The following is a 15,473-nucleotide window of genomic DNA, read 5'->3' as shown; positions in this document are numbered from 1 at the left end:
TTGTGTTAGTACCGCCACTTGGTATCATTGAAAAATATTGAAAAAGTAATAAATAAGGTTTTTTCATGAAAAACAAGTGTCCATTTAAAATCTTAAATTAGTCCGAGACGAACTTATTGTTAAATCATTAAAATCTAATCATACTGATGACGAATTAGAAATTACTTTTCAAAGTGACAGTAAGAACGCAGACGAGGTCACGGCATAGACCTTATAAATAAATAAGCTTTCTAAACTTAATAGTCCCTTTCCAATAGTTTTAATCAGAAGGAGTAAGTAATCCATTCAGAATAAAACGAGCCAAACATAGAAATCTTTGTTTAATTTGCAATGAAAATCTGTGCTATTTATATACACCTAGTTATATGGATATATTTATAAGTGGGTGACTTTTTAGTATGTTTTGAACATTCGCGTGTTTTACGCCAACAATGCAAAAAGAGGGGAATTAGAGCGATGCTTCACAGGCGGTCGTCGCGACGCTTCTTTTTTCTTTTTTTTATTTATTATACCAAGGGACGGGACAAATAAGTCGGGGACATGGTGGTAAGCGACATGCTTGTCCATAACAGAGCTCAAGAGCTTTAAATCACAAAGATTTGAGAGGCACTGTCACTGCGCCCTATCACCATGAGACATAAGTTGACAAGTCCCATGTTCCTGTAATTCCCTCTTCTCCTTCTCCTTCTGAAAATCTCCTTGTGAAAGAGTTCGTCCAGGGAAGTACTGCCACCTTACCTATTTCTGCCGTCAAGCAGTAGTGTGAACATTACTGCGTTTGGTGAAATTACAGGCACATGGTGCTTTTCAACTTATATCTCAAGGTGGCGGGCATAGAGCCTCTCAGATCTTTGCAATTTAAAGCTCTGAGTGGCACCAGAACTTCTATAGGCAGGCGTGTCGCTTACCACCAGGCGCACGACTTGTTCGTCTCGTCATATTATCACAATATTATTATTATTATTTTATTTTAATGTAATTATAATATCAATTAATACGAATTTGTATTACAATTTTAATTTTATATTTTTTTCAGAATGTTTTTACTATCATTATGCATACAACATTCACTTCACAATGTTTTTGCTTTTGCTCGAAGGCGGTTGAAAATCAGTGCCTTGCTTTTAGGTAAATTTTGCACTGAACCACGACGTTTTTGGCTTTCTTTAGCCACACAAAAGCTGTTGATCATTAGGTTAGTATTATGTTTCTATGTTTTTATTCTGTATTGCTGTTTGTTTTTTATTTTATTTCCTTTAATTTTGATTTTTGTGTTTTTCTCTCTCTCTCTTTTAATCCATTTACTGGATTATATTGTTGTGTGTGTGTGTGCAAGTCAATACACGTTTTATCTATCTATCTATCAAGAAATATAAAGGTATAATTTTGTAATTAGTTCTAACATAAAAACGTGAAATAACTTTATTATCTACAAAAACTTTGTTTTTGTGGATAGGATAATGAAAATTTTTAAATTTGCGTATCATTAAGGTAACGTATACGTATTATTAGAGTATAACTCTACAAAGTGATGGCAAAGAATGAACAAATGTGTAGATATGCGAGATTATGTAAATATCACTGTGACAGCCAATGATGCAAAGATTCGCGGGTTTTGTTTCTCTTTTCTACATACTTTATTAAACAGAAACCAATACTGTCAAACCAGGAACGGAACCTTTTTGGAAATTTGTTACATAGTGTAATCAACAATAAAATGTCATGATCATCGACCCTTTTATACGTCCCACTGCTGGGCACGGGTCTCTTTTCAGATGAGGGTTTAATTAAAAATAACACAAAGTTAACTTTAAATCCACTGAGATCGGTCATTCTCAATATAGTGTTCACTACCTAATTTCCGTGGCAACTTTTATTATTTAAGTGTTCGATTTTTTTTTATCGTGTAATATTACTTAATATTGGAGTATTATATCATGAATATTATTTAATAATTACACGATAATATACGTGAATATTGAAATATTAAAAATTATAAAAGGAAATTAGGTAATGAACACTAGTCCGAGAATGACTGAGATAAAGTTCATACATTGCAACGTTCAATTTGACAAGGATTTTTAACGTGGATCTTAGGCCTTAAACGTTTACAGCCCCCATAATTAAAACTTTGGGGGCTCTGAAGAATAAGCCCTTAAACCAGAGCTCACCGGGCAAAAGCGAATGCCATAATTTTGTCAGGTAATTAGTTGAAATACATAATTAATGTATAAGTAATTTTAATATTTTCATCGAAAAAAAAACAACTTCAAAAATTTGCTCATGCGGTTTCTTTCCATTTCTATCGGATCCCCTCATTAGATTCTTACTTCTTGGTGACAAGGGGACTGTTACGGACTCCTTTGTACATTTTATGCTTTTTTTTGGTTGACATGGTGACGGTAATTTGTTGATTACATGTTTTGTGTCAAGTGAATATTCAACTTTTATTTGCGGAAAATAATCTTTTAATTTATGATACCCGAAACGAACTCGGAATAGCATCAAGGACCACCACGACGCTATACCCTTTTAACAAAAAAAAACTTTTCAAAATCAGTCCACAATTGATGGAGAATTCGGTAAGTACACTGACGTGCCCATACAATTTGAGGATTTTCAACGATTTCCATGGATCTTCTTATCAGATTCTACTTGGTGTGAAATTTTAACCAAAAAAAGAATTTTCAAAACCGATCAACAATTGACGGAGAAATCGGAAAACAAACATAAAACATATAGCCGAACGCATAACCTCTACCTTTTTTTTGAAATCGGTTAATAAAATAGAAATTGTAAAAAGTACGATAATCAACCCGAATAATGAATATTGGCGGGTGGAAGGAAGGACAAAAATATAATAATTTACATAAATGAATAAAAATAATAATAATAAAGCTATAATATTAAATACATGCCGAATTGTCGGAATATCTGTGCAGATAAAAGAAGACAAAATAGGCTCTAATTACCTTCACAATAGAGACACAACATACTGCATCTATTTTATTTCGGTCCGTAAGTGTGGCTAAAATGAGTCAATAGGCTGAGAAAAAGATAGACAATAAAACGATATATCCGAGACCTCATCATCCAGTGACCTAAGTGCAAATCGCCGGTCCACTGAGGTCGTTAATTGAACATGTAATACTGGGTTGGAAAGACAATATCAATGCTAACAAGATTTCTTTAGCCTTGCACGAAAAGCTTGGCTTAATTCCGTCTACGAGAAAATATAGGGTGGTAAAATAATCGGGAACCACTCGATGGTTAAAATTTAGTTATCATCCGAGACTGGAATAAGCGTGGTATCTTTACCTAAAATTGTGGATAATACGGGAGGTAAAAAAGGTTGCAAACATTTCTATTTTGAGTAGCAACTCAAATTCAGATTAGGAAACTGATTTCGGATGAGATATGTAGGTATGTATATAGTAAATATAAAATAAAATAATACAATTTTATACTTTTTTTATAAAAAAATAACTGTGCATTTGATCTCTATCTCACCAGATGGAAAGTGATGACGAGGTCGACGATGTAGCATACACGCCTAAGCAATGCCTATTCACTCTTGGCTTGAAAAGGTCCAAGTTATAGCGCTCGGAGAATAAGTCCGCAGGTAGGGAATTCCACTCTCTAGCCGATCGCCGTATAAATGTGAAGTCCAGAAGAAGAAGAAATCCAGAGAATATCCACAACATAGGGATGGAATCCCAACTCACGTTTAGTCCCCCGATGAAGGAAAGGGGAAGGCGGAATCAAATTATGCAATTCTATCGCGCACTCTCCGTGATATATCCAAATTTCTTCTACCACTACCTACTATTTAGCAGCAAGTGTTAATAGATGTCAAAATCTTAATTATTTTATTCATAAACCGATGTCAATAGGTACTTTGTAAACTTTATAATAATTGGCAAGGGAAGTATTACTTGCATATAACCCAGCTATTATCTACTTACCTATTTAAATTTTAATTATGCGAGCAGGTCGCGAGCAGAGCTAGCCTAGATAAAGAGCGTTGACAATAAAATCGATACCTCGCAATGAACACTACGCCAAGTTAATTTAAATTACTTAATTTTTGGACATGTTCTGTTTTTATTTTGTTTTTGTTTCTTAAGTTTTTTTTACGAAATTAGTTTCTTTTCAAATTTTGTTTTTGTTGTTAATTTTTTTTCACAAAATTCTTGAAGCATAGTTTTAGTAAATAAATATGGCTGTTTACAAAAATAACAGGGAATGACAAAAAACATATTTGGCGTGGCGACCACTGGATGTATCCAAACGTTCTTTACACCTGCCACCATTGGTTGTTATTAAACTTCTACTCGTATATCACGTTTGGCTAGAGTACAAGTTTAAGTACGCAATTCATTATACGAGTATAAGTACGGAATTAATTTTTATTCCGGATCTTTAGAACCGGAAAAATTAAACGGAATTTTTCCGGATCTAAAGCACTTTAATGACCATTATAATACTTGTTCAGTTTTTTGCTATTTCGTTGCGGACAACTTTACAATCAACCCTTGTACATAATGCGGCGAGGGTTTCAAAAGTTAGTTTGAGTGATGAATTAATGTTTTCGTCCAAAATTAACACTAAGTACTGCTATGTTGGGTCTCGGCGGTTGCTAGACTTTATATTACTTACTTACTCCGCTGGCTTGGATTGTACTTACTACTTATTTTTAACACGTACGCCGAATCGAATTTTCAAAAATGTTCATAAATGACTCTCAGTCTCATTTGTGAATAAATATAAGTTTTTTCGCGATATTTCTTTATTTGGCTCCATTTTGGGTTTATTTTTAGTGCCGGACATTTTAACCCGGTGTGGCCTAAACGGAATAATTATTATACGTCACAATGTCGGGCAGAGTACGTACATGTAATGTTAGATTGATGTTTACTATTGACATAACGCACACACTCAACATAACGCACACACTCAACATAGCCCCGCACTAGGAAAACCCTGTGTCGCGTGTGCAATGGACACACACATAGACAACCACAAATCCCGACCCGGGAATCGAACCTGGGATCTCTGCGTGGCAGTCAGGCAGTAGCAGTTGGAATTAAAGTAATTTTTTTTTATTCGAAATATACTTTTTTCCTCTAAGTCTAGAAACGTAGGTGTGCGATGAAAAATCCTTAAAATCAAGTGGCAACAGAACTTTGTCAGGGCTGTGCCAGTCATGTTGTATGGCTTAAAACGTAGCGTTTGCCACCGGCGTGGAGTAAACGAGCACCGCAAATGACATGATGACATACTATACCCTCATGGCCCTAATAGGTAGATCAGATACCGGTCATTTTGACCGCCCATGGCGACGTGTTAAAGTCTATCGCTTAAAAATCCGTTAACTGCGTAGTATGCTACCTTAAAGCTCTTTAATTTATTGTCCCTTGAATTTTGAATTGAAAAGGTGTTTATTATATGGACCATGGCCCATAAAAGCGGCAGTTACAGTACGTAGGTAGCTCTTGCATTTTGAGCCTAAAAAGTTTTCGGGATAGACAGGCATTGAGAGGCGGAGTGGTTGCCTAGCCTCCCTGTAAGGCTATAATTGCAATATTATGTTTCGAGTTTCAGTTATTTTAACTTTACTTTCTCAAGTTAAGAGGTAAACAGAAAACAGTAATGTAATTTTCGCGAAACGAATTTCAATATGAATGTTTAATATCATAAAAAATACACAAACAAACAAATAATTCAATCAGTGTTCGGTAAACATAAAAAAAACTCATTTTGAAAGAAGTACAGTACTTGGGGAACCATTGATATATTAATGTTAGTAGATACGCAATGCTTAATTTGCGTAATGCAAAGATAAATTACGAGGTATTGCAATTGAACAGAGGCAAGTCGCTGAGGTAGTTAAATTTTTTGTAATATTTTAAAATATCTCCAATTATTTTTTAATCAATAGTAAAATATGAATGGAGGAAGCTAGTTTAAGTTATAAATTTTTCAGGGACCGAATGACTAAAATTTACAATGTACCGGTAAAATTTTTGGTTGGTACAAAAAAGCACGTTGTAAATTCCATAGTATACGCTTGTACTTTATGTTTAATAGTGCTCTAGCTGTACTGTGACTGAGGATCTATTTTATACATTGAAAATTTGGAAATCGGTAGAATAGACTGAGCATTCTGTAACGTTCGAGAAAAACCTTACAAAACGAGTTTAAAGGGCATTTTAAATTGATTTCAAGCATCCAATCTCAATGAAAAGTACAACTTAAATTTTAAATATCATAAGGCAGGTTTTGTCAAATCCTTCTCCTCCTCCTCGAAGGGTCGCCCTATGGCACTATTATTTTCAATACAACCTATCTGCACACAATATTCAAGTCTATGTAGTACGCAAAGCTTTTAATAAGCTTTTGAAGTCGCATTACCTTTGTACAGGTGCTTATAAATTTATTATTAAAGAGGTCATTGTGCGAGGGCTTTTAATTTTCAAAAGCTCGATATGTCAAAGATTTAAGTAATGTCTTTAATGACAAACATTGTTAACTATTGTAATAGTTTAAAAGGACGTTAAAAAGAACTAAAAAAAGAAAGTTAAAAAAACTGTCAAAAGCCTGTCGAACAAACATTACTGGGTTCCGATTTCCTCCTTAACAACGCCCAAAAGGAAGCAGGAAGTTCGTTATCATTTTTATTAAATGTAAGTAACAAAGCGTCATTTTGCAGAATTTTGCGCGATGGAATTACACGATTTAATTCCGCCTTTCCCTTTCCATCACCGGGGGACTAGGCGTAGGCTTGGGTTCCACCCCTATGTTGTGGATATTCCAAAGATTCGCACGAAGCGTTACGCTTCCACATTTATATGGCAAACGGCTTTGGAGTGGAATTTCCTGCCTGCAGACTTGTTCCCTGAACGTTATAACTTGGGTCTTTTCAAGCCGAGAGTGAAAATCTCCTCCATCGTCGACCTCATCGTCACTTTCCATCAGGTGAGATGGAGGTCAAATGCGCACTTATATTTTATATGTAAAAAAAATATTTCAAAGTTTGAAGAGGAAGAGGATACTGAAAACATCTTTGAAATGGAGTAAATATCTCAAGAATGCTTGATATAGTTGGTGTCTTAGCATTTTCTACTACAATTTAAAATACCTATTCACCGGCACAGCGTATGGAGTGTTTAAAAAAAAAAATTGGTTTTTTATTTCTTTGAATGCCAAAAACGACATTTTTTAAAAAGAATCTTCATTTTTTTCATTTAGTACTTAAATATTCATTCGCACTTTGTATACCGATTAAATTAAAAAAGTGTGTACACACTTGTAATATATGATATGATATGAATACAACAGACGGACGAACGTGACAAAACCAAAGCAGAATCTTTATTGTCAACTACAGTACCCTGATACAGAAGAAGTTATGAGAAATATTCCCTAAGACCAATCTGACACCATTGTCACCAGGAAATTAACGTTAACCAACTAATTTCCTGCCCTATGACAAGACAAGACAAAAGACAATGGTAATGAATCAATTAATTGATCTTTAATGGAATCAGATTCAATGGAATTCGATTTGTTGGAACAATTGTAATTACAATAATAGTGTATTGTTTAGACAGTTCAATTAGTTAAACGATCTAATATGACCTAATTATAAACAATTGATATCAAGGGGCGGAACGAACAAATCATAAGTCTGGTGGTAATCGACACGCCTATTCATGACAGTTGCAGAGTTTTAAATTGCCAAGATTTGAGAGACACTGCCAATGTGCCCGTCACTTTGAGACGTAAGTTGACAAGTTTCATACGAATACAGGTCCTTTTGGGTAAGTTCACTAATCATATAATCATAAACTAATACGTTCTAATCTGTAATCTGTGTTTTTATAATATGTTATCTTTATGTTACAATAAATTATGTGTACCGAGCGTTACTTTCTATGATTTTTACGCGAGACCCGCGTGACAGTGCTTGTTCACAAATGTACGAAGATGTATTTTTTATTTCCAGTGTAGGTCCTTTAAAATAGTCAGTTTTTTTCTTCTATCACCTTTTTTTACAATATCAATTGACGGGACGAACAAGTCGTGCGCCTGTTGGTAAGCTACACGCCTGTGCATAGCAGTTGCAGTGCCACTCAGAGCTTCAAATCGGAGAGACACTGCCACTGCGCCCGTCACCCTGAGACATAAGTCGACAAGTCCCATGTACCTGTAATTTTACTAGCACCCTGAGCTTTACTGAGAGTTCCTTGTGAAAGATTATATTGTGGCCAACAGAATTTAAGAGCTTTATAATTTTCTTAGCTCCAACTGCTTTTATCTCGTTGGTTGGGGCAAACGCCTGCCTGTCTGTAAAGAGTTAGGCCATGGAATTACTAGGTCTAAAAAAGCAGTAATGTGAGAATCGCTGCGGTTTTGAAAGATAAGTGTGCTGGTGAAATTACAGGCACATGACTTGTTCGTCCCGTCAATTGATATTGTAAAAAAAGGTGATAGAAGAAAAAAACTGACTATTTTAAAGGACCTACACTGGAAATAAAAAATACATCTTCGTACATTTGTGAACAAGCACTGTCACGCGGGTCTCGCGTAAAAATCATAGAAAGTAACGCTCGGTACACATAATTTATTGTAACATAAAGGTAACATATTATAAAAACACAGATTACAGATTAGAACGTATTAGTTTATGATTATATGATTAGTGAACTTACCCAAAAGGACCTGTATTCGTATGAAACATATTACTGCTTATACGCAATTAGGTTACTAGATAAAGAGCATCTGCTCTCCTCGAGAATTTCGTATGGAGTGACGACGGCACTTGATATTATAAAAAATTTAGCAAAGTAAGAATACGAAAAAAAAAAAAGAAATTAGAAAACGATACAAAATTCAAAAGTAAGTGGCCAGGTACGAGTGAAAAGGGTGATAAAAAGGTGGGATACATAAAAGAGGTCACACCATCACAACCCTATCAAAAGCCTTTGAAATATCGAGAGACACGGCAAGCGATTCACCGCATTTCTCGACAACCTCGCCCTATAAACGTGTAGCATACGCAAGTAGGTCTCCGATAGATCGAACATGGCGAAAACCAAACTGTCGATCACAGAAAAGATCATTAACCTCGAGGTATTCAAAGAATTGCCTGTTCAATGTACGTCAATATACGGTCTATAATTGGATGAGGCGGCACTACTAACTTCTTTAGGTACAGGCTGACCATTTGCAAGCTTCTAGGTTATATACCTTCCAGGACATATCCAGTAGTTGAGCAAAGCCTAATAACAAAGTAGTTCTAAAACTAGGCGAGGTGCAATAAGAGAAGTCTGTAGTTAAAATAAAATTTTGACCACTTTCTTTTCTATTACCTAGACTACTATAGTAGACTTCTATAGTACTAGAAAAGTCTACAAAGGAATGTATGAGTAGAACAATAATGTTGTCATGTATAACGTGACCTTTACTTTTTTCCCCTTAGAGCGGGAGCGACATAGAGTTGAATTTCAATCTTAAGTGACATGATCTACGTGCTTTTGACTTTGCATAAGAGCATATCTCCAGATAGTCCATTTTTATAGATTTTGTTGCTTCGAAAAAAATTATAATGAAAAGAAATTCTTGCTATAACGCGCTTCAAAATATAAAAAGTCGTGGTCGGCTCACACTTGTCCCAATTCGAGTGTCCTTGAGCACCATGAACATTGGAGTACGCACGTGAATGTTTATATACACGTGCAAAAACCTTAACAGGTTAGTATTTAAAGCAATTAATGATTTTACGACTAAACAAGCTGAACAAAAGTGATAACGTTAACGTATACCTACAGGTAAATTAAACTCGTACATGTGTGAGTAATGCATACAAGCATTATACAATTTTCCTATTGACAGCTTATAACTACATAGTTTAATATTGTACCAATAGATGGCGCTTCAATAAATTTTTGCAATATAAGCGCCATCGTTTGCAATAATATATCATCAACATCAAGCAGCCTCTGCTCCATCCGTCTTCGGTTATAGGCCTCCTCCATATCTCTCTCTCCATTTACGTCGTTCGTTTTAATGTCATCCACCCAACAGACGGCTTCTGCCACGTGTGTTAGCCAATGGTCGCCACTAAATTATCCTCTTTGTCCGATCTGCGTCCATCCTAGCTATGTGTCCTGCCGATTTCCCTTTCATTGTCTCAATTTTGTGTACAACGTCCCCTACTTTAGTTATCCGTCGATAATAATAATGCTGCAATAATATATTACCACGTAAAAAAAAATTAAGCCGTCCCTTATTTCCCATAATGAGACAAATGTACGCAACTGAGACTGGGAGTGGTTCTCAGTTGTATTACGCAATGACGTAGCCACTGGTTCCCATGAACTTTGACTAAGTTTTCCATAATTATGCTGCTCGAGTAGGTACTCGATCTTTTAGATGTGAATATTACATCGCGTCATACATGTTGGGGAATAGATTGTATAATTATATATGACATTAAAAGGAAGCCAAATTCTATGTGAAAAGACTATCATGGAGTCCAGCCAACAATAGTCGAGAAAACTTCGCCAAGTACTAAGGAAACTTATCTTAAAGCAAAGAGATTGGGGGCTACTATTTAATGAGAACATTTCGAGTGGAATTAATTTCGTTCTCGTTACAAAATTGTAGCCTTTCGTTCAAATTAGTCGTTGGTACTTGTGCTCCAAGTTTTCTATGTCACGAACCAAGTGGAGGTGGAATTGTTTGATTATTTCAGCGTGTTTTAATGATTTTTTCTGATTCTGAATGTACAATAGACACATACTTGGCCATATTATCACATATTGGCAAATTTTTTTAACCGATTTCACAATTTTTCTGTTTTTTTTTTGTATGTTACGCGATAACTCCAGATTTGTGAACCGATTTTGATGATTCTTTTTTTGTTGGAAAGAGGGTACCTTAGTAGTGGTTCCATTTAAATTTGAAGAAAATATTCCACCTCTAAGGGTGACAAACTAGGGGATGAATCCGGTTTCGCGCGCTTTTCGGTAACCGTTTTCAATAAAACTTGGCAAATAGATTGGTTGGTTCGTTCAGTACCATCTTAGTTGTATGTCGATAGAATATTAATGCCAGGATTTTGTACATTTGATATTCTGCTAAAAGTTAAGAGATGTGGCTTATCAATGTCTATCGAGCTACGTTTCGACTGCCATTGCGTTTTTTGGTATTCTGCTCTTCAATGGTGAATCGATGGCGAAGTCTACTTATTACTCGATTTCATCTGAAGACTAAATTACTAATGAAACTAAATAAAAATTAAGATACGCATGGTAAAATCCATGGTAGTTTTAGTAAGGCAACACCGATCGCTAGTGCTTGAATGAATGAATGCCATCACAGTCATTCCAATGACACTCTATTAAGACTCAACTGCTATTGCAACTAGATTTTAGCAGATAACAAATATTATTATACCTATATCTTGTAAATACTAATTGTACTATCCAATATTTGTTGCTTTTTAGTCCCGCCTTTGTAGTGACAAAATTCTTACTGTTTGCTTAGAGGTACTGGCTAACGAAAATCTTTGTTTAGTACTGACATTCCACACTAACATCAACATCAAAAAGTCACGGTTATAATATACCTCCTTGGCGAACCCTTTATTGTAAAGTAACAATTTGTGCAATCTTAGATAAAGATAATATTTTCTATCTTATCTAACAGCTATTTACTTTCAACCTGACTATTCCCATCTCTAAAGCATCATTCATTGTTCATAAAGGCGTTTCAATACCAGAAACTGGCTGATTAAAGTTTACACAACGCGATTTGATTGTGCACCGCTCCTTCTTTACTTGACGCTCTCTTGGTACATAAAGTAGGTTGACCAGATAGAGAGGAAATTCTAAGAATTAATTGAAACTTATACATATGTACATATTACTAAACTAGCTAAGTGTATAGTCACATGAGCTGAACACTGTTATGTCAGAGATTAGAGCAAATGGTGCATGTCGCAACAGTCGTGTAGAATATCTTCGGACGTACGCGATAGGATTTTCGGATAAATAGATTAGTTGATTCGTGCATTAGTTGCAATGTGAATAGACATTTTTCTTCAAAGATTAGTATAGTAAATTCTAAAATACCCTTCTTCACACAAAAGAACTGAATTTAGAACGCAAATAACTTATTCACTGGGTCGCTGGCGACAACTCTCGCTGTAAACTAATGGCACAAAAATGAATAATGGATATGGATTTAAGACGACGACAACTTTATGGCATTTGCAGGTACACCTACCTACGTGGTGTTTACTTGCCAAATAAATACATATTTATGTTTAGGTAGTTGATGGATACCCTACATTGAAGACCAAATCCAGGTCAAATTGCTAGTCGCTGACTGGCTTCGTGCAAACAGAGTCGGTTTTAGTTTCACGGCCGACGATTGCTTTTTTAGTCGCGGTTTGTTCGGAAGAAAGGTCTGGTAGAGACATTTGGCTTCAAAAAACATATTGATACTCTTTTGTTTAAAACTATCAAAACTTCTACAAATTCAATCCACTTCTACAATATCAATCATCTCTACAATTTCAATTGACTTCAATAAATAGTAATTAGAAAGTATTTTTGTTTTCTTAACAACTATCTATTTTTTAAAGGCTTTCACAGTAATATCATGATATAATAAGACTTATTGTGTACCTATTTTTCATTGAAGAATAGACCGGTTTTTACACAACGACTTTATCGCGTCGTACCTCTCGACCCTTTTCAATCCCGTAGAGGTGGATTTGCTGAAGATTTAAGAGTCATCTGTATTTAAGATGTGACGCAAAAAGCTGTAGTCCTAAATTCATTTCCAGGAATTAAAAGGTTTCTTACAAGAGATCCTTGTCCAGTTGTGGGACCTAATGTGTTCATACAGCCAGTTTTCGCGTGCGTAGCTTGTATGTATGATGCCTGTTTTCAAATAAATGCGTAAAAAATAAAAAAAAACCTTAATTCAAAAACGTGATTATTTGGATTTGTTTCATACCACATTGAAAATTAATGCACTAATCTTCGCATAAAACAATAATTAATGGAAGTGCATTCGACACAAATGTAGATTGCCTTCGTTACACGTATAAACAAACACCGTTAAGGTAGAACTAATCAGTGATATTGCAGTCTTTGAGCGTTGCGGTTGTTTTTACCGAGTTTGAGCAAATATTTTACGTACTTGTTGTCCACATATCGTGCTTGGATTAAGAAATTTAAAGAGATTTAAGATAAAACAATAAGAAAGGAACGACTGAACAAAAAATTAATCATCCTAAAAATCAAGTAACAAGTGTACGAAATATCTTCATTTTAACTGAATAAAACTCATACCTTGCATGTGTCAATTGAAAAGAATTATACGATTGTTGAAGTTTTTCATTATTGTAAATGCAAACGATTATTGAAGTTTCATTATTGTAAGCATTTAAAACTGTCCCAAATTTATTAAGCAAGATTTATGACCTTAATGTTTCTATCTAAAAATCTACTAGTGTTATTATCTACATGGATTTCTATGTCGTGTATAGCAGCAGTTGGTGAGAAGGCCTTCCAAGCATGCAAGAATTACGGACAGACCATGCTTGAATGTCACAACATTTTATACCCTAAAGAAAGAATTAGAGTTCCCATAGATCTGCTACTATTTCCTCATATGGTTTTAATTGGATTTCGAAATAAAAAGACAGATGGAACAGATTGGAAGTGTGGTGGAACTTTAATAAGTGAGAAATGGGTGTTGACAGCAGCTCATTGTGAGGAGGACCCAAAAGATGGTAAACCTGATATACTAAGAGTTGGTACGGCAACGTTTGAGTTCGATGAACTCGAAGATTTAGCCCAAGAAAGAAATATAGCTGACATTATTATACATCCTAAATATAAACCTCCATCTAAGTACCATGATATTGCTTTATTCCAAGCAGATATACCATTTATATTAAGTAGGGATATAAGAATAGCATGTTTGCAAATTGGAGAGAATTTTCAAAGGAAAAGTCTGACAGTAATAGGTTTTGGAAAGACGATGTCAGCGGCTACTGAAGGAAGCCAGACTTTGATGAAAGTTGATGTAGACATTGTTGATAATGCTGTATGTAACAGATCTATGAAATTTTTAATCAAGAGAAAGATTTTACCAAACGGTTTGACTGATGACCAGTTTTGTGCTGGTGATTACGAACATGGGGGAAGAGATACATGTCAAGGCGATTCGGGAGGTCCTATGCAAATTATGGAAGAAAGAGTAGACTGCAGGCATAATTTTCCATTACATACAGTTGTGGGAGTGACTTCGTTTGGAAGAGATTGTGGAAGAAAGATGGCACCAGGAGTTTATACTAAAGTGTCGAGATATATTGACTGGATTGAATCTGTAGTTTGGCCATATCCCTTAGCATAGTTTCCATAGTCGTGAAGTGTATTAACTGACTTTTTGAAATTTTAATTGAAAACTTTAGCTGTCTAAATTATTTTAAGTAAAATGAAAAAAGGTAGAAGATCAATAAAACATTTCCGATTCTCGAGAGCAAATGACGAGAACCTTTGTTGTTGTACGAAAAGTGAAAGACGTGCAAAAAAATCGAGTGTTAAGTCCTTGAAAGTGAATAAGTCATTGACGAAATTCCAAGTCTCCAATGACCCTTAACCCGAAGCAAGATGACCCAAAATTTGAACAGTCATTCACATTTGGAACGCTAGTCATTTTTTAGCGACTTCGGCCATCATTATTGAAACCGCAAGGAACATGATAAGCGTCCAATTAATTGAACAACGAACAGTATACATTAGAGTGGTACATGTGTCATAATTTGATAAAGTTCTTGTCATGAGCGTGACCTTTATTTTGTACAGGTATGTGACAGTATGCTTTTCGCGCAGCATTTGTTTAAATATGTGACTTCTCTTAGATCTTCATCTATCATTTACATATATTTCTTATTATGTCATATTACGTTCACACATACATGTCATAATAATGACATTGCTGATGTTGGCACTAATGCGGAACTAATCGCAAATCAAATGTAGTATTGCTACAACTCTACAATACATTAATTTGATATATCTAGGTTGTAAATGGATACTCTCATTGACCTTTTGTATAAAGATCCATTGCTGAGCATTGAATCATATCTACGGCATTTTTGGTATACAAAGAATATAAATATCCGAACACTGACCCACTTGTAAAATATTCCACAGTAATAAAAGGTTAACTCACGTTAATCCTGAAGTCTCAAAACGTTCATACATTATGTATGAAATATGTGAGCCTTGCAAAAATGTATCGTACCTGAAACAGAGAGGTTTTCATAAAAACGTGGCGTCAATGTGGCAGCCGCGAGGGAGGAAAATACATGCAAATGTCACGAGGCATTTGGAATGGTTAGGTTAAGGTGGTTATTAGCAATAGTCGATAGCGATTTTGTTTTA

General features: G+C 35.2%; 1 protein-coding gene across 1 annotated transcript; it reads left to right on the top strand.

Annotated features, from left to right (window-relative positions):
* Positions 1-13,476: 13,476 nt before the first annotated feature.
* Positions 13,477-14,981, top strand: LOC113228230 (serine protease snake-like). The gene has a single exon (XM_026461490.1). It carries the CDS (start codon positions 13,498-13,500, stop codon positions 14,437-14,439), a length of 942 nt encoding a protein of 313 aa, XP_026317275.1. The 5' UTR covers positions 13,477-13,497; the 3' UTR covers positions 14,440-14,981.
* Positions 14,982-15,473: the final 492 nt, after the last annotated feature.

This window comes from Hyposmocoma kahamanoa, unplaced genomic scaffold, assembly GCF_003589595.1.
Source record: "Hyposmocoma kahamanoa isolate Upper Pololo Valley unplaced genomic scaffold, ASM358959v1 224, whole genome shotgun sequence".
Lineage (NCBI taxonomy): Eukaryota > Metazoa > Arthropoda > Insecta > Lepidoptera > Cosmopterigidae > Hyposmocoma > Hyposmocoma kahamanoa.
The sequence above is the reverse complement of the archived record's forward strand: the minus strand, read 5'-3'. Positions and strand labels throughout refer to the sequence as shown.